General features: G+C 40.3%; 1 protein-coding gene across 2 annotated transcripts in view; it reads left to right on the top strand.

The window, feature by feature from the left end:
- Positions 1 to 18,700, top strand: part of EPM2A (EPM2A glucan phosphatase, laforin) — a 124,482-nt gene extending 105,782 nt beyond the window's left edge. For both annotated transcript variants that reach the window (XM_063605517.1, XM_024929011.4), the window contains 2 exons: positions 8,752 to 8,993; positions 16,546 to 18,700. In XM_063605517.1, the coding sequence (XP_063461587.1) occupies positions 8,752 to 8,993; positions 16,546 to 16,823 (520 nt within the window). In that variant the 3' untranslated portion in view covers positions 16,824 to 18,700. The remainder of the gene's footprint in view (positions 1 to 8,751; positions 8,994 to 16,545) is intronic.
- The last annotated feature ends 2,028 nt before the right edge of the window (positions 18,701 to 20,728 follow it).

Raw genomic sequence — 20,728 nt, 5'->3', positions numbered from 1 at the left:
TGAGCCTGGTTAATATTAGCATTAACAACAGAGATACAATGCTTGTCTTTCTGTTTGCTTTAGCAGGAGGATCTTACTTAGTTAACATCCCAGTATAGCTGAACATTATGAACTGTACTGCACCATTGCAATGTATAATAATATGATAATAGTATTTAGATTAAATTATTAGAGTATTTGTTGATACTCGAACTGTGGTCCAAGGGCCAGCAGCATGGGTGTTACATGGGAGCTCGTGAACATGCAGACTCTCAGGCTCCAGCTCACATGTCCTACATCACTATCTACATCTTAGCATGATCTCCAGATGACTCATCTCCACATTAATATGGGAGATGCAGTGGTCTAGATGAATAATAATCATACACCTATCCAAAACTATTTTTTTCAGAAAATTATAATGTTGTTGCTCAAAGTACTTAATGGAATCCCTTTTTATCCCAGGAATTCCTTGTATTTCAACAAATTAAATAGTTGGCAGTGAAGAAGACATTAACATTAAAAAAGGAAGAAAATCATGATATTTTCATTTTCCAACTGTCTTGTTTTCTAAATTCATTTTTGTTTTGGAGCTGGAATAAAGACCCATAAGTCCAAAGAATAACTTAAAAAATCTATTTAGTGACTTGATTACATAAATCAATCTGTTTCATTGTGTACTACTTTGTCTACAGTGGATATTTCTATATGAGTTAAATTTAAACCATAAATTATAACATGAATTAAATGTAACTCATAAATTACCAGTTAAATTTAACCCTTAAATTTGATGGGCTACATATCCAGTGTATAAAGTTTTTACTTCAATCAAACCCTACTTTATTAACATTTCCATAATAAAAATAAAGATTTGAGGGAAAACAAAAGGAATTGAATAGCTTGATATTATCAAGTTTTGGGCCATATGCAGGCCATTAACATGATGCCTAATAAATAAAATGTTGATGAACTCTGAGTCTTGTAAAAATATATAGTAAAGAAACTTGTAGATATTGGTTTTATTGAGAGTAGACCTGATTAAGAAAATTTAGATTATCATACTGCTTTAGTAACCTTGGGGTCATGTTTAAATCTTCTCTTTTCCTCAACTATTGCATCCAATTAATGTGCAAGTTCTGTTGGTTCTACTGCTAAAGTACATCTTGAACTTATCCACTTCTCTCTATCTGTACCACTAACTGTATTCTGAGCCATCACCATCCGAAAGGTCTTCCCTCTTCCTCTCTAGTCTCTGCTACACCTGCTACCCAATTAAATTTGCATATCACTGCCAGAGTCACCATTTAAAAGCTCTAAGTCCATGTCACTCTTCTACCTAAAAACCCTTCATTGGTTTTTCATTGCTTTTATATTAGTATATAAATTCCCTAGCATATCAATAAGGCATTGCCTGGTCATTTTATATTTATCTCATTCCATATTCTTCCTTGTTCACCACACTCCATGTCCCTAGGTTTCTCACAGTTCCTAAAGTATACCTGACTCTCGCTTTAAAAAGGACTTTGGGTATCTGCCTCTTCTGATGTCAGATCTGTTTTAATGTCACCTTTTCAGAGAGCACCTTCCTGTCTTATCTAAAATCTCGTTCCCCTGTAGTTCTCTATTTTAATTCCATGTTTATGTCCTTAAAAGCACATTACAAATTAATTCTATCTAATGTATACATTTGGTAAATGTATTTGTTTGTTGCCTGTCTTCCTCAAAGAATGCAGGCTCAAATGAAGGCATACTTTGTCTTGCTTACTGTTGTTCACTATTGGTTGTTGAATTACTGGCAAAAAGCAGGCATCATTTCATATTTGTTGAATCCACAGATTCTTTAAAACAAATACAAGAAAAGTCACATATTTAATTTTTTATTCCTTGGTCTTTTGTGCTTCCTAATTCAGTATGCAAGGGATTGATTTTAAACAAGTCTTTTCAAGTTCACTAAGTAAAAAAAAAATTAAATATGGCATTTTAACTTTTCAAAGAATGCTCAGCATTGGAAACAACATTAACAAACCAATAGTCTATTTTCAAGGCACATTTTGTTTAAATCTGTATCAAGGTAACCAAGTCGTAGCCTGGTTATTTGCCTCAATCTTTGTGCTGCCTCAAGGAAGCACAAGTTTGCTTTAAGGAAGCAAAGTTTGCTAGTTGCCTTATTTACAATTATAATCTATTGACACGGCATATAGATCAAATTTCAGGGCTATATATGCTCAAAAACAAGAAGGCCAAACTCTCTTGTACTCAGTCTTAAGAAGTTGTCAGTCTGCGAGACTGTGCTCTTACATCAAGGGATTCTTCATTGAGGTTCATTCTCTGAGAGTCATGTAAGAGGACCCAGGACTACACCACATTTATTAAACCTAGACACCCCAGAACTTCAGTACCAAATCATTAGATCAAGAAGGGGCCCACGTATTTCAGTCATTTTAGTCGGGGTCTGGTGATCTTTTCCCTCATGTGGGAGGTGCGCAGGTGATAGATGGAAGGACATCAGTGAAGGAAGGAAGAAGGGTAGTATTGTGTAAAGAGAGCATTTGGGAACTACCATCAAATGCTAGTTGTATTTGCAAGAATTCCAAACATCAGGATGAATGGTGAAAAAAGATCTATTACAATGCTTTAAGGACGTCTGGTGTATGGATATTTGAAAAGAGTCTGGATGATTGAATGACTCTATTTTAAGCCTGAATGTTTAGACTTTTATTGGGTTGCTAAGGCTGCTTTAACAAAGTGCCACAGACAGTGTGGCTTAAACAATAGAAGCTTATTATTTCACAGTTCTGGAGGCTGAAAGTCTGAGATCAAGGTGTCCACAGGGTTGACTCCTTCTGAGGGCTGAGTGGCAGCATCTGTTTGAAGCCATCTTCTCCCTGTATCTTCACATTGTCTTCCCTCTGTGTCTGTGTTCAAACCCCCCTCTTATAAGGACACTAGTCATTTTGGGTCAGTGCTTACTCTGATGACCTCAGTTTAACTTGATCACCTCTGTAGAGACCCTGTCTCCAAATACAGTCACATTCTGAGTTCCTAAGCGTTAGGACTTTAACATAGGAGTTTGGGGAGGGGGACACAAGTCAACATAATAGGCCTTTATAATTAATGCTATGGCATTTCATAATATGGAAAATAAAAGAGCATTTTGTCAAAAATTATTTGCTTTCATATGGCTCTAAACTACGTAGTACATCCCCAAAATGTAAGAAACGAACTGGACTTACAGAAATTAACTTGTGCTCTATATACATAGTGTATGACTCATAAAAAACTATAATAAAACTATGGTTTAATAAAGAAGCTAATTAGTATCACTTTCTAAATTGGAATTTGTCTTTGAGTAGTTATTCAGCCTCAACTGGAGCCTGTTATAAGCACCCTTTTGGGGTAGAAGTTTGGCATTGATAACTTAACACTGGATGCTAGAGGACAAATTTTCAGCAGAAGGAGCTGTATGTGCTACTGAAGCCTGGAGCTTACTAGAGGTTGATTTTAATGTTTCTCTTGCTTTCCCACTAATGAGATCTAAATTATAGGACTGATAGACTTTTTTTCCCTTTACTCATTATTTAAGAGCCAGTTCATATTTTAATTTCTCATTGAATTGCCCGTAAAATATTAAATAAGATAAATGCAGCACAATTATCCAACTTAGGAAATGTGCTTTTTTTTCTTTCCTTTTAAATTCTTAGCTGGGTTTTGTTAAGAGCTTCAGCAAAATCGATTTTCTCTATTTTTTGAAATGGTGCTCCATTTGTATGGCTAGGAAGAGGGCACTGCAGTTCAACAGTTGGAGTCTTTAGGTGTGATAAATAAACAAAAGCTGGTTCCATTATTCCTGTGGTTTTCCTCATCTTTTTTTCTTTCGATGGACACAAAATAATGCTGATTTTCACCTTTAGGAAAAGGTTATTCTGCCATTTCTCATGGCCATTAGTGATGGAAGCTGTAATGTGAAGTCTGTTGAATGGACTTGTCTCCCAATACCTTTTGTCTTTTAGACACCCACTTCTGTCGATACCCTGTGGTGATTTTTACAAAGTGCTTGGATGGTCATTCTGTCTGATGTGCCAGTGAGGCTTCCTTTGACTGACAGTTGAGCGTCTGATTCATACGCTTCAGTAGCTGTTGGACCACAGGCCCAAGCCTGATGGGTGAAACAAATACCGTAGTATTATGATATGATTACCTGGAACCACAAATCCAGATTCACTCAAATGAATTAAATTGATTTTGATTTGCAGTCTAAGAAAATAAGGTTCCAGAATGTCAGCCATCTATTCTTTCCCCTGGTCTTTAGCTAAGTTGTAATACTACTAGGGTAGATTTTATTTATGTATAATCTGATTATAGCACAGCAGAAATAGTCAAAACCCTAGTTAATAATTTTTTTTCTACAAAAGTACATTCTTATGCATAGGACTATATTAAATATTTGTCGTGGCTCAGAAGTAGATTTAGTTTTGACCAGTTAGAAGGTACTGTGCATTAAACACATGGATATACATTGTCTCTCATAACAAATAATTTCTCACTCTAGGAATTATTTGTAGTCTTGACACTATTTTTTGGACAAAGATAAGAACTCACCTTAATTTGTAGATATGTCAGACTGAGGAAGCCCATTTTTTCTCATCTCCATATTTTTTACTGATATTTAAAAAAGATATTGGGCTCTATATATTAAGCTTCTCTTACATGCATATGGAGACCTTGGACTGGTGGTCCAAGGTGGTGGTTCTGGAATCTGCTGCTTACACAATCTAGTTAATTTCTAAACAGACCAAAAATCAAAGAACCTACAGAATTATAGGCCTAACTCCCAAGCCTCTCTATAAGTATCTCTGAGGTGGATCCTGGTAATAGATGTTTTTATAAAAGTACCTCATGTGACTTGAATGCATAGCCAGGTTTGAAAACTTCTGTCCTGAGCTGACTGAGTGTCAATACCCTGTTGGTTTAGTTGGCGTCTCTTTACCTCCAAATAGTCTATAGTGGAGCTGCCAGAAATCTCTTGAGTTCATGATTGATAGTGGATTATTTATGAAACAAGTCTCTGGAAGTTTTATGATATAACTTATAATTGTAAGCTATAACTTCTATTCCATTATATCTTTGAATTTTGGTATGCCTTGCATTAAAACTACTCTTACAGAGAATTTTTATTCTCTAATCTCATATTTCAACAGGCTTCTTTTCACCCTAAAAATCCTGATGTTAAAAATTGTTTAAAATAACATTGATACCAAAAGAAGACTAAAACTGAGATGAAATGAGTAAAAATGAATTTTTAATGGTATCAAATTATCCTCTTTTGAATGGATAAGTAAAAGTTTAATTACTTTTTAGAAAGCATATCATGCATCTTGTTACCCCCAGTGAATCCTATAACTAGAAATATATCACCTACTTTTGGAAAACAAACTGAAATAGGATGCACATGAAGGGCACTTTAGCTGTCTGATTAAGCAGAATCCATTGATGTGTTTGTTTCCAACAGGCCCAGTCTTTGTCTCTGCATCCCATACAATGATTCAGTACAAATCACTTTATAACCTTACTTTTCTATCTTTCAATATAGTGTTTGTTTTCAGAGTTTATCTTTAGTTATCTGTCTCTAGGTTTAGAACATCTTGTTTTAAAGTAGCAGAAATTAGTTCATACTCATTTCTTAAATATGGACTCTGACTTCCACCATGTCTGGATGTATATTTTAAGGGCTTATTTCCATCAGAAATGTTATGTGTGAGATATATGTGTTAAGCTACTGGCTTTGGGCCTGTTTATCTTTGACTTGTTCTGAGTTTCCCTATCACCTTAAAAACATTTGAAGGCCAGGGCTGAAGGATATGACAGAATAACACCTCTTTTAGCAACAACATGTGACTCTATAGACTGACTCTGGTTTGGGATATGCTGACTCTGATTTCTTATATTGCAGGCTCAAATGTCCTAATTTACCCTTTGTGTATCTCTATGAACTATTCTTGAGCTTTTATGCAATCCTGTGTGAAAAATCAGCCAGCCATTTTATTTTGGCATTTACCGACTAGCGAAATACTGACTAGTACCCACTCAAAGAGTGCAATATTCAAGAAAATGCTGAGTGGTATTTGGATTTTAGCTTGCCTGTCATGAAATTCTCTTTAATATTTTACCAGTCCTCTTTAAAATTTTGCCAGTTGAAAAAAACAAACAAACAAACAAAAATTACTGTCTTATAATAGTTTCTATTTCTTGGTTATATAACGGAAGTGTCCACTTCCCTCTTTTCCAGCTTAGGAGCTTTAGTGTGCTCAGTTGAACCCCAAAGTATACATACGTGAGCCCAGCACTATCACCTCACTAGGCATCCAGCAGGTCCCTGGGTAAGGGATCTTTGAAAGATCTGGAAAGAGGGATGGGACATCTAGTTAGAGGCAGGTCTCACTCAACAGCCAGAGGGAAGGGGCAATCAGCAAGTGGGTGTGACGTTTCCCCCTGAATACTCAGCTATCCAGGTCCTGATGAAGCTCGGCTCTTGGGCACCCTGCAAGTGTCCTTGCTCAAGGTCTTTCTCTCAGTACACTGGGTCCAGTGGAATATCTAAGAATTATCTGGATCCAGGGATAAGATGAAGGCCTTGGATTTCATGCCCCTTTTTCCATCACCATTAAGTCTTTTGCCATTTCTAACTTTTCTTTTATCATTTTTTTCCCATAATAATCCTCAATAAAGATTTCTGCAAGGAAATTCCTAATAACCCTTTAGAGAAGAACACAAGTAGAAAAAAAAAAAAAAGTTGTTCTTCTCCTGTAGGGGAAGCAGGGCTCAGGCTTTAGACAGATAGTGCCAGATCTTATGAGATAATTTTCACTGATTATGGGTCATGACCACATTAGAGGATTAGTTAATTGGCTTCTCCTGTTAACATCAACAATGACAACCACCACCAAAAGGAAAAAAGCAAAAAACAAAAAAAGCTAGCTTTCATACAAAAAAATAGGGTATCTTCTACTCTGTAGCATTCAAATGAAGAATATAGGAAACAATGAAGAATTAACTGAATAATCTTTACAATGCAATGCAAAGTAAATTACAAAAATAAGTAAATCACTATAGCTACACATGAAATCCGCTTGCACTTACTGTGCATCCACGGTTTCAGTCCAATTCAGGTACATTAATTGTATTTATTCCTTACAAGATTTTTATGAGTTATTTTTAGACCCATTCTAAAGCTGAGTACACCAACAGGTTAGAGTTGATAAATAACTTGGCCTAACATCATACAATTGTTACTAAATGTTATACGAAATCTTTTTTTTTTAATTTTTTTTTTTTTTCAGACAGGGTCTTGCTCCATCGCCCAGGCTGGAGTGCAGTGGTGTGATCTTGGCTCATTGCAACCTCTGTCTCCTGGGTTCAAGCAATTCTTAGGCCTCAGCCTTTCAAGATAGCTGTGATTACAGGTGTGTGCCACCACGCCCAGCTAATTTTTGTAATTTTACTAGAGACGAGGTTTCTGCCATGTTGGCTGGGCTGGTCTGGAACTTCTGGCCTCAAGCAATCCCCGCCTCAGCCATCCAAAGTGCCAGACTACAGGCGTGAGCCACTGCGCCCAGCTTCTTTTTTGGTTTTTACATTTTTCCTTTTGGCTGTTGTTGTCAACATTGTTAACATGAGAAGCCAATTGCCCAGTTCTCTAATGAAGATCCACCACTGTCTTTCTAAAACTTGAGTTCTGCTTACCCTACAGGAGAGAATAAACTTTTTTTTTTTTTAAGAGATGGAGTCTCACTCTGTCACTCAGGCTGAAGTGCAGTGGTGCAGTCTCGGCTCACTGCAACCTCCGCCTCCCGGGTTCAAGCAATTCTTCTGCCTCAGCCTCCCCGGTAGCTGGGATTACAGGTGTCCACCACCACGCCTGGCTAATTTTTGTATTTTTAGTAGAATTGGCCAGGCTTGTCTCGAACTCCTGACCTCAGGTGACCCGCCTGCCTTGGCCTCCCAAAGTCCTGGGATTACAGGTGTGAACCACTGCATCCGGCCAGATAAGCGTGTTTTATGTTTTTTCTCCTTAGGTTCTTGTCTAAAGGGTTATTAAAATTTTTCTGAGTTTTTAACTTTTTCATTTCATTATTTTTTTCTATAATAAACCTCAATGATAATTTCCAAAAGGGAACTATATTGCTATTTCTCCTTCTTACCTTGCAACATTAGATGAAACCTATAGAACACTGCTAGGTACTAATGGAATTAATGTTGATTCTGATCTTATTAAAAGAAGTCTGTTGTTTTTTAGCTTCTGTTCTTTAGCATATTTTAAAAGTCTCATACTATTTGAAATATTTACATAGACTTTTAAACCGGAATGCCTGCTGAAATTTGTTTTTCAGAATTTATTTATATAATTACAGGAATTTTCACCTCTAATTTGTTAGCATTTGAAGTCTATTGATGGATTTTTATCATGTGGAACCATATATGCATTCATGGAATAAGTACAACTTGGTAGACTTATTTTAATATATTGCTTGATTTGGTTTGCAAATGTCCATTTCCTGGCGTTCTAGTTAATTGAAATACTTGCTTTCCCCAAAGCAGCAACACCAGTACTTTTTCTTTCAATAATAACATTGGTGTTCATATTCTAAAATATCTAGCTTTTCCTGTGCCAGACTTAAAGGTTAGTTATATTTTAATACTACATGTTTTATGCAGCTCCTTAAACCTCAAATCAGAACAACACTAGTGATAGTTGTCTCCATATGTTCTCATTAGAATTCTACCAAATATCTGGCTGGGTAGCTGCCCTCGTCAGGTGGAACATGTAACCATCAAACTGAAGCATGAATTGGGGATTACAGCTGTAATGAATTTCCAGACTGAATGGGATATTGTACAGAATTCCTCAGGCTGTAACCGCTACCCAGAGCCCATGACTCCAGACACTATGATTAAACTATATAGGGAAGAAGGCTTGGCCTACATCTGGATGCCAACACCAGATATGAGCACCGAAGGTAAGGATCAGAACTGTTCTGCCTCCTTGCTGTGTTTCAGAGAAACCCTTGCTGTCTGTCTATCTATAATTTAATATCTTAAAAATGAATGGTAGAAATGGAATAAATATAAGATTTTAGATTTAATATATATAATACATATGTTTTGACACTGTGGCTAAGATTCTGTTTAATGTGGCTTCTTTGTTTATTCATTCAACACATATTTATTGTGTATGTACTGGGTATGCGGCATTATGCTAGTAGCTAGGAACACAGCAGTAAAGAAAGACAGGCACAACTTCTGCCCCCACGGAGCACATTGTCCTATAGGGATGGCAAATGTTAATCAAATGACTAAAAATAGAAGTTTAAAACTGTGATGAATTTTTTGTTAGAAAAATATATAGATATTGCTATGAGATTATGTACAGGTAATCAGGCCAAGAAGTGGGGTCAAAGAGGGTTTTCTTGGAAAGTAGTGTTTGGGCTAAGATCTGAGGATGGGCTGGAGGAAGAGTGAGTGGAGGGAGTGGCCCAGGCAGAAGCAGCAGCTTAGAAGAATCCTTGTGGCAGGAGAGAGCACAGAGTGTTGCAAAAACTGAAAGACCAATGTGGCTTGGATCAGAGAACGAGGAAAGATGATCCTGTAGGATTTGAGCGACAAAAAGGACTTTAGACGCTATCCTATAGCAGGAAGAAGCAGTTGTACAGTAAGACGAGTTCGACACTAATTACAGCACAGAGGGGAATGGGTAAGAGAGGAGTGAGGACCGTGCTGGAGGAGGGTTATGCATGGGAAGAGCACGTTCTGGGGAGCGACAAAGGGAGGCTGCATGAATGCCATGGCACTTGAGGTGGGCATGGCTTTGATAGGTAGATGTGGAGGGAGAAAGGGCATGCTAGGGGGAAGCAGCAGCACAGGCGATGGCACAGAAGCATGGAATTTTAGAGGAATGATAGGAATTTTAGCCTGGTTGTAGAATAGGGTACTTGTCGAAGAGGAGTAGAGATAACTACAGTCGGCAGAGGAGAGAACCAAGTTACACCGATAGTATCAAGCAGCTGTCAGCAGGGGGCAGCAGAGAGCTTCGGAAATGGGAGAGGCTAAGGAGTTTGATGACCTCCTCTGCTGGGGAAAGGACAGTGATATCCAGCTCAGAGACGTTTCTATCTTTAGCCCTCTTCCCCCAAATGTATATTATGTACAAAACACTCTCCTAAGCAATTTACAAGAATTAGCTTATTTAATTCTCATAATAAGACTCCAGGCAGATATTGTAGCTGTCTCTATTTTGCAGACGAAGAGGCTGAGGCATGAAAAAGTTATTGCCCATGTCATAGAACTAAAAAGAGGCCCATTCTGAATTTCAAGGCCGGCAGTCGGACCTAGAACATTGCTCCAGACAGCAACTTTACCAGCTATGAAGCTTCTCCCTGCATTCTTACACAGACGCTTCAGGCAGGTTCTTCAGACCCATGCAATTTCAACCCCTTATGTTCATGATCATCTGGAGTTAGGCAGAGCCTACAAATTGCAAGGGAAGTAGCTTGTCTCCCCAAGAGTGAATGGTCTGCAAGATAAAAAACCATGAGGACCACAGGAAATCTACGTTTCTGGACCTTGCCCACCTCAGCCCTTTATGGATCTCAGGTGGTCCTCCTGGCCAGGCTGGGCCCCTTTGTTGATCTGTGTCTGAGCTGAATTGCCATTGGGGATGGGGTATAATGTTTGTTCCTGAAGGTGGAGAGAGCTGCTGACAGTCTGGTTATTCCTCTTGGTAACCTGACCTAAGGAAGCATGATTTAGCTGTAAGAGCTCTGCCCTTCTTCAAGGAAGAAAAAAAGAAAAACTTCATTTGCGAAGATGCACACTGGTTGAATCTAGGTGATATTCACCTTGTCCAGCTGGTTTTCCTGGTTTCAAAACAGAGAAGATAGTTAGGATTTGAAGGACTGTAGCTTCCAGAGAGCATTTTGATGTTAGCATCTCTGAATCTGATTTGACAGCATTGTTATCCTGTTGGAGAATGATGTGAGACGAGGCTGGGAGAAGTTAGGCTGCCAACTGTGCCACGCATCCCCCGCCATCCCATCCCAACCTACACGCTGATTACCTGAAGGCTCTGCTGACAGATAGGTAATTTGCTTGATAGTTTGGGACTCTGCAGAAGCCTGAGGGAAAACTGTATCCCCAAGGACCCATTGTAGTTGTATTCACGAACCTTTTTTGCGGTCAGTGGGTTACCAGGTCACAGTCGTAACTGTTAGTGCAGTAGCATAGCTTCTTTCAGGCTGAGACAGTGCAGCGGCATTTGAGCTGCAAAATGCAAGCTTCCACATGATAAAGGCCCAGCTATAAGACCGACTAATGGATTTCTTTGGCTTGGCCTAACCTGGGGGTGTAATCTAAGGGTTAATAACCACTTCTGAGTGGCAGGGGAACTTTTTACCAATAGACCAATGTCTGTGGCTCACAGTATTAGCCCAATGAACACATAGATTAATCAGCTGAATATTTTTAGAACTCTAGAGAAAAACCCAGTTGGAAGTGTTTTGAGCTGCAGCATAATGCTCTTAGTTGAAGTCTGAGAAAGAAGACAGTTTGTTAGGCTTGACTGTCACCGCTAGTTGTCACAGACCTGTTACAATCAATCGTGTGATCGATCCTTACTCTTGCATGCTTTTGTCATATGTGGAATGGTGGTGTAGATTTCTTTTTTTAAAAATCTTTTATAAACATGTTGGTTTGTGTCTTTCACCTAGGGAATGAAAATCTGCCAAATCTAACACTCACCTGAACAAAACAAAATGAAACAAATCTGCTCGTTAAAATTTTCTTTGCATAGAAGGTATTCAGGTTGTGTTTTGACCTCTGTCACTGCAGCACTATTTATAACAAATGTCTACCCTTGCCTCCCAAATGAGTTCACAGGCTTCATGAAGTCCTCAGCTACCCCTCTGTTGTCAAAGTCTGACTTCCTTTCCCTCGCTCAACACACTGAATTCAGCTCTCCCATTGCACGGAAATGCTGACCTTGGAGCCAAGACAACTGGGCGTAAGCCTTGTCACCACTGGGTAGCTGGGAGGATATCGGCAGGCTAGTTCCTGCATTAAGAAAATGAGGATAGTAATTTCCACCTTACAGGACTATAACAGTAGAATAAGATAATTGATATGAAAGGGCTTTGAAAATCACAAAGTTGGAATTGTAGGATTAGTTCCAAGTCTTTAAGTTTCTACCAAAGGATGTTATAGATAATGTAGATCCTATCTATATTACACTTCAAAGATGGAAAAAAATATGCCCCCCAAATAATATATTCATCATATATCTGCTCCTGGAGTAAGAAAGGAAAGTGTGTGTGTGTGTGTGTGTGTGTGTGTGTGTGAGAGAGAGCGAGAGAGAAAGAGAGAAAGAGAAAGGCTGAAAGCTGCAGATTTCTTTCAGGATCAACCTTGGATAAAGCATATCTTTAGGGCCTTTTGACCCCTCTCTTTTATCTCAGGCCCTAATACCTCAGGCTACTTGACTTACCTGCCCAAATGCTCTACCTCTCCCTCTCCTCACAACCTTGGCTGGCTCAATGGTGCTTTCAGGAAGCTTTTGGTTGGTCCAGAGTCAGATTAGCCTGGAGCTGGTGTGAACCACAGGTTAGGCTAGAAGTGCTTAGTAGTGTCTCAGATCAAATAGGCTTTTATTGCTGTTTTTCTAGTCTTGTGTTTATTCATGGACTTAATGAGTGTGTATGGAGCGTCTACTGAGAACTAGGGCCTGTATTAAATTACAGAGTCAGAAACTCAGAGGGTAGAATGTCTTGTTTGACCTGCAAAGGATTTACAGTTTTTCAACTTAGTTGTCAACATTTAAAGTTTGGAATACTTTATGTTAAAAGATCTGGATTTCTGTCTTTTCTTGAGGTTTTATTGTTTTTAAGAGTGGAAATGTCTTATCAAATTAAATTCTATGTGGAGCCTATCTATAGCTGCTCTGGTTGACACTGGCTTTGTTGAGCTGGGTACATCAAGATGAACCTTCCTGGGGACCCTCTTTTTATTCCTTAGTGGGTCACATATTAGGTTAGACTTCCTAGAATGGGTTTCAAGCAGAGGGACATGGTCCTCTTGAGAGGGCTCCTCTAGGGTGGGGCAGAGGTGTTAATCCTCAAGGAGGATATTATTCTCACCCAGGGTAAGAGCAGCAGCATGGGCTGGTAAGTGAGTGCAGAGGGACTGACTAAGAATCCAGATTGACAAGATGGGGGCCAACAAATACCATTAACCAGGTGGATTAGGGAAGGACCACAGTACAGTGGATAAGACCTGTGGCTTCAGAGTCACACTGGCTGAGTTTGAGTGGCCACTTAAGGAATAACCTTGGGCAAATGTCTGTGCTCAATTTGTTCATATATAAATTGAAGATCACAACAGGGCTGACCTCATAGTTGTTAAGAGGTGGTTGTAAATGAGCTAGTGCGTGTAAAATGCTTACGGGAGTGCTGGGAAGGTAGAAAGGGCTCAATAAATGTTATCTACCATCAACCAAAGAGGGTGATTTGTAGTCACAGGAGATCAAAATAAACCAGGCCTCCAGCTGTGGCCAGGCTGAGATGAGTGGGCACCCTGGACCAGTTACTTCTCTGGTACCCTTCTTTTTTACATGGAGTCTTGCTCTCTCCCAGAGGCTGGTGTGCAGTGGCACAATCTCGGCTCACTGCAACCTCCACCTCCCTGGTTCAAGCAATTCCCTTGCCTCAGCCTCCTGAGTAGCTGGGATTACAGGCGTATACCACCATGCCTGGCCTTTTTTTTTTTTTTAATTTTAGTAGAAATGAGGTTTTACCATGTTGGCCAGACTGGTCTCAAACTCCTGACCTCAGGCAATCCACCCGCCTCGGCCTCCCAAAGTGCTGGGATTACAGGCATGAGCCACCGCGCTTGGCCTCTGATACCCTTCTTAAGTATTTATTCTTTATGTTGATTAAACATTTGCTCATTCTTCAGTGCAATGGTTGAGTGATTCCGGGAGAAGATCACTGATGGCTGTGCCCAATGCTGAAATCTGTGTGAGGCTGGGAGCCTTGGGAGCTTCTGCATGTTAGCTGACATGTACCTTTCAGGAGTGTGTGCCTGAGATCACAGAACCTCAAACTAACACATGCCCCTTTTTAACTTCTAAACTGTGTACATACCTCTTGAAGAATATTTTACACATAAAATGAAAAGGGGAATGTATTGCATCATTTGTGCTATTTGGTGCAGACCCATCCTAGGGGAACCTCTGGCTAGAGAACAGGTCTGGGGAAGGGATCTTGACTGGGACCAGGGAAGATCTTGTTTGCAGGCTGGTTACACTGATGTTGTATGTGCCGAGTGCCAGGGGCTGGGATTCTGAGGCCAGCAGCTCCTACTGCAAATGACCACTGTGGGCTATTCACATACTGGGCATCTGAGGCAAGCCTGAACCTACGTTAAATGATTCTTTTTTGTTTCCTGCCAAGGCACATAGTATCTGGAGAGACAGGCACAGCAGGGAGCTTGCCATGTGATGCTAGCTGTGGCAGGAGCAGGAAGAACCTACGCTTCCAGCTCGAGCAGCAGAGTTCTCCTCCCACCCAGCTTTCCCTGGAGTGAACCCCTCATACCCTCAGCAGAACAGAAGCCCCACAGTGGAGCAGGCCTCTCCATTCTCAGCAGGGCTGATCCATCATACATTGGAGGTTTTGGTCCTCTGATCCCCCAGCGCAAATAGTGGATCTGCCATGCAGTGCTCTCCCTGAGACATGCTGAGACATCTTGCTGTCACACATGATGCTCTCACCATCCTGTTGCATCTCCAGTGATATTTTAGTGCCTCTAGGAGGGCACCATGAGTAACTGAGTGGCAGGCCCACCTCGCTGTAATCTCACGGTGCCGTGGAATCAGGTGTGGTGGTTTAGATGGGTTAAAGTTCATGGTTCAGTTTGGACTATGAGGAATCAGATATACATAGAAGCTGGTAACTCTAATACAAATGCCCATGGGGACCAGGCAGGGAACAACAGTGTATGGCAACAGGCCAGAGAGGGATGGAGCTCAAGGAACTGAAACCGTGTCCTCCCTGCCTGAAGGCATTCCAGGTACAAACGTTCTAAACTGTTGTGTGGAGCATGCAGTCTTAGATCTCTTCACTAGGGGGTTAACAGAGCTCCAGCAACAAGATTAGAATATTATCCTGGCTTCCATGTGGACTCTGCTCCTTCTCAGAGCTTGATGAGCCTGAAACTGAGGATGATGCCTGGCTGGGTGGAATGGCCAGTGAGAGGCCTTTCAAGCCACATTGTGGTCCTTGGTAAACTCTGTCCTTCTCAGGTGCTGATGCCTCATCTCAGTGTGTTGTGTTGGCTCCTTCAGGGGCACTTGTATTTCACCAAAGGACATCTAAAGAGGGAAGTCTAAACATGGGAGTGGCTGTCATGGGAGAATTCTGGGCCTCACGGCAGATCCCCAGGTGAAATCTTTTGAGGGAGGGGTGTTCCCATCTCTTTGGTCATCCAATAAGGATGGCAACGTGAAAGCCACACAGGACTCTTGTGTGTGACCGTTGGAGGATCCTTTCGGGCCACTGTGTTCCTGTAGCTAGAGAATGCCAAGTCATGAGCCCTCAAAAGAGGGCTTTCTCATTTCCCTCTTCCTTTCCCTTTGAAATAATTTACATTGATCACCCGCTGAAAACAAACAAAAAACCCAACTTACAAAATATCTCTGTACTGAGAACCTGTGAGCAGGAGAAACTTCAGGCATCCAGGAGCTCAAGGAAGTGACTGTGGGGCACTTCTCTGTCCCACGGGATGAGAGAGCGGAGCAGAGTCTACCAGGCCTCAGCAGGGCATAGCATGTCCTCTCCTGGCGTGATGAGAAGATATTTGAATAATCTAATAATCAAAATGGTAAACTTGAAGTAAACCCCAAATTATATAATTTCCTGAAAACATAGAAATTAAATCAGTTTTAGTATTCATTGTATCTCGAGGGAATAAATGAACAATTGGTTATCCATCTGTATCGAATGATGTTAGCCATTCCATTGAACAAATGAAAATGAGTGTATGTTGAATGAACAGATTGAATCCTTTAACTATTATGGGCCGCTTCTGTGTTTTACATTTAGCTGGAAGATACTTTTGGATTTACTGAAATTCAGGTGGCCAGACCTGACAACTATTCTTTTTTTTTTGAATCCTCTAAAATTCTGACCAATCTCTGCAAAAACTTCATGTGAAAGTGCATTCTGATGACAGGCGATAGGTCACTTTTCTTTGGAGGGATATTTGCATGGATGGCGAAGTCACCCAAAGGAACAGCAATACCCAGGGAAGGATTAGAGAGAGCCTCTGGCCTCTGGAATGCTCTTTCCACTTTGCTATTAGCAGATTGTAAAATGGTCTCACTTTTTCCTTCACAATGCAGAAAGAAAGCAAACTCTCGTATCCCTGCCTGGCCGTGTGCAGCCCTGTGATTTCAGGCTGTGCTCAGCGGTGGTATCTGGTGGTTTAGTTATTCACATGTGTGCTGTGCTTTCCCCACCGCAGGCCGAGTACAGATGCTGCCCCAGGCGGTGTGCCTGCTGCATGCGCTGCTGGAGAAGGGACACATCGTGTATGTGCACTGCAACGCTGGGGTGGGCCGCTCCACCGCGGCTGTCTGCGGCTGGCTCCAGTATGTGATGGGCTGGAATCTGAGGAAGGTGCAGTATTTCCTCATGGCCAAGAGGCCGGCTGTCTACATTGACGAAGAGGCCTTGGCCCGGGCACAAGAAGATTTCTTCCAGAAATTTGGGAAGGTTCGTTCTTCTGTGTGTAGCCTGTAGCTGGTCAGCCTGCTTCTGCCCCCTCCTGATTTCCCTAAGGAGCCTGGGATGATGTTGGTCAAATGACCTAGAAACAAGGATTCTACCTGAACTGAAAGGACTGTGTGACCGCCCCCAAGCCAACCACTTTCACCTGGGATGACTTTCGATTATGCTTTGTTTTGGGGCTGTATTTTTGAAATACTCTACAAGAAAGCTGTGACTCAACACATGAGAAGAAGCATGAAGCAGTTAGGCTGTACATCAGACAGAAGGGTAATGCGTGCAGTTCCTGCTGCCTGCAGGCGGACGAGGCCTTTGCTTTACAGCACTGTATGTGTTGCACGATGGATCCATGACAGCACTTTCCTGTTGCACTGAAACTCTTGGCCATGCAGAGGAAAAGATATGGAGTTATGTGGATTTCATCACTAGTATGTGTGCGTGAGCTGGTCAGTTGCCAAAGGAGGAAATAAGGTTAGAAGCCTGAACCGTTACAAAAGAAGAGCTCACTGTGGTCAAAAAGTGATGGCTTTCAGGACTTGTTTTTTATCCTGCCTCACAGTTGTTAAAGTCTGTTCCAAGGCATCACCTTCCTTCTCTACCCAACAACCCTGTGTAACAACTAAAGTAGAATTATCTCTCATTTGTTGTTGTTTTTCCTCAAAATTGCCAAACAAAGCAAAAAATACCCTTGTTTTTTATAGTTGAGATGTCAAGAAGTTAAATTGAGGCTTAATGAGCATAGGTAGCTTGTCCAAGGTCTCATGACCAGTCAAGGGCAAGCTGGAGTTAATAATCTATATTTATTTGACTCAGCGCTGTTTTCATCACAACTTGTTTTCCCAGCATCATGTAGTGCATTCAGTTTTGTCTTTCTCAGGGTATGGTCAATATGCCTGCAGGAGTTTCTATAGCGAGACATAGAATAGTATTCTGATCAGTTGCCAAAGAATCTAGGAAATTAGTTGTATTTTGTGCAAGCTAATTTAAAAACATGATGGACTGTTTTAAGACCAGAGTGGAAATTCATGAGAGGAACTATACTACCAAAAGAGCCCAAATGACCAAATCCATGGATAATTGCTTCACAGCCTTGGCCATCCTGGCTCAGCCCTCAATTTAGTATAATATGCAGTTCCTGTGCCTCCAGACTATGCAGCTCATCACCCTAGGTTCTGCAGGAAATACAGAGATGAACAACTTTGCCTTCAAAAATGTGCTGCCTAGAAACAGACCTGCATTCAACCAACTGTGATGCAGGATTGGACTATGAATGATATGCTAGAATAGAAGAAAGAGAAGTGTGTTTTTAATTGAGAGCCTCTATGTGCAAGGTGATATATAATCATATCCAGTTTAATCTTCACAATATCCAATGAAGAAGGTCTCATTATCTCCATGATAAAGATGGGGAAACTAAGGTCAGAAGGGTTAACTCAACTGTCTATTGTCACATGATGAATAAATAGATGAAGTGAGATACAAAGCTAGGTTTGATTCAAAGCCCTTACTTTCCTAATTAAACTATGATGCGTATTTATTTTTCTGCACCTTCCTTTCTTCCACAACCCATATTGATAGATGCAAGAGACTCTTATTTAGAAGGCGTGGGGGACAAGAAGGATACAAGGTAAGTTTCAGTGGAGCTCAGAGGACGGGGAGATATAACTGTGGCACTTAGGGGAGATGACATTTGCTTTGGGCAGAGGCAGCTAGCCAGGACACATTTCCACTATAATTTTACAAAGTTAAATTTATAAGCTAGCATTAAGTAAAGTGAAGTCCAGCTCCCTTGCTAAAAATAACTAGAGGTAATAATTGGTATTCAGGTAACTCATTTACAGTCATAATGTGTTGTGAAAATTTAATCTTAAAAATTAAATTTTTAAACTATGTGGGTCTGTGAATTTCTTTAATGTCTAAGAAATCCAGCTTCATAATTTCCATGATACAAAGATCTTTTTTCAGGTGGATTTTTACCTTTGTTCCTTTTGCTCTGATAGACAAAATCAGTTTAGGACTATGAAAGAATGTTTTGGAATAAACTGTCTTTTTCCTCAATGAATGGGATATCTAATGTATTTCAAAATCACCCAAAACTTTTGGCAAATAAAAGCATTTAAAAAGACCTTTCTGTACAGGATTTTTAAAATGTTATCAGCTTAGTCTGAAATCTAGAAGGACAAATTGTGTTTCCTTATTTGTAAAGGGGGCAATCCACTGAGCTAAATTGTTTATTTTTCTTGTCACTCTTCCTCTTTCAATTAACCGATCAAAATTGGCAGTTACATGATAAAGGAAGTCAAAGGTGAAGGACCACAGAGAAGTGAGGATGAAAACTTAGAGTGTGTCTGAGAAAATCAAAGCAGATATTATGCTATTAGCTGCTTGTCACTGGTGTTTAACAAAACTTTTCAATCACGGATTTCTCAAAGGCAATCATAAGAAGATCTCATTCATGGTGAAGGAAAGTCTGAATGAGGTTGTTTTCTTTCAGACTTGAAACATTATCCTTCTATCATTCTGCTTGCCAGCATTAGGAAAAATGTAAAACACAACACAAAACACTCCCTTTTGACCATCATTAAGGTGTGGTAAAAATCACTTGGCTTGGTGTAAGAAATAATGATGAAAAATGTGGTCAAGACTTTGGAAATGATAAGAAAGTAATGAAAGGAGAGATTTGAAAGTGAGTTAGGAAATAGGAAATGAAATGGAACTTGCCACACATGAAAAATCACTGAAGAGCTAAACGCAGAATCAGTTGGATCAGAAGTTAAAGCTGAAATTATCTTTAGAAATAATCTCATTTAATGCCTTTATTTTACAGAGGAGCAAACAGACCCACAGACATCAAATGACTTTTTCCTATTGCAAAGAGTTGTAACTGGGACCGAAGGTAAAGGATAAGTCAGGAAGAAAGGTTCGGAGATTTATTGTGATATTGAGATGTCATAGGAGAATTAATGGGAATGAGAGCAGACAGTATTGTTAGTGGGTAAGAAGTGGTGCAAGGATTAATAAAAATTGTAGTAAGAGGAAGAAAAATGGCTAAAATGAGAAAAAGCAAAGACCAGTGTCTTTTCCAAAAGAAGAAAAGGCAGGTGTTTTCTGTGGTGGTGAGAGCGAGAAGGTGTGACTATAGAAGCAGAGGGGGAGATTCAAGGTTATGTGCCTGGGAAAGAGATGTGCTGTGTCCACTTATTTGTCTGTGGGACTAGATCGCAGTAGGAAAAGGGAGCAGCTAGATGTAACGTGCTGAGCAAATCATGGCATAGGTGTGCCGTCACTGAGTACCTGCTAGAAAAAGAAGAAAACTGATAGAAGATGAGACTGAGAATAAAGGGGAAAGGATTGATGACACTACCCTCATTATAGCAATAATGACAATAATAAGAAAGAGGAAGAACAACCATAACAACAACTCTGTTCTTTGCTTCTCTAAGTCGTTGTTCTGAAAGTCTTCCCTGATTCCATTAATGGAAATACACTTGCAGCTGCTCAGGACCCAAACCTCAGTGTCATCCTTGACTCCTCTCTTTATTTCAAATGTCACATTCAAATCATCCAGAAATTCTGTTAAAGCATCTATAGCATCTGTGTTTTTCCTCCTTTACTGAACAACCCTGGTCAGAGCCAATGTGATCCCAAGACTACATTTCAGAAATGGTCTTCTACTTGGTCTCCCTGTTTCTGGCCTTCCCTCCCAGCCCCTTCCTCTATCAAACCTACTCTCACATAGTGGTCAGGATGCTTTGATAAAAATGTAACTCAGGTCTTGTCACTCCTGTGTTTAAAAGCTCCAATGACTCTCACATCACTCAAGGTAAAAGTCAAAGCCCTTTGAGGTCCTGTACAATCTGGTCACCTGTTACCTCCTGACCACATCTCCTACTTACTGCCTTCCACCTCTCTCACTCTGC

This window comes from Pan paniscus, chromosome 5 (genome assembly GCF_029289425.2).
Source record: "Pan paniscus chromosome 5, NHGRI_mPanPan1-v2.0_pri, whole genome shotgun sequence".
NCBI classification, from domain to species: Eukaryota; Metazoa; Chordata; class Mammalia; order Primates; family Hominidae; genus Pan; species Pan paniscus.
The sequence above is the reverse complement of the archived record's forward strand: the minus strand, read 5'-3'. Positions and strand labels throughout refer to the sequence as shown.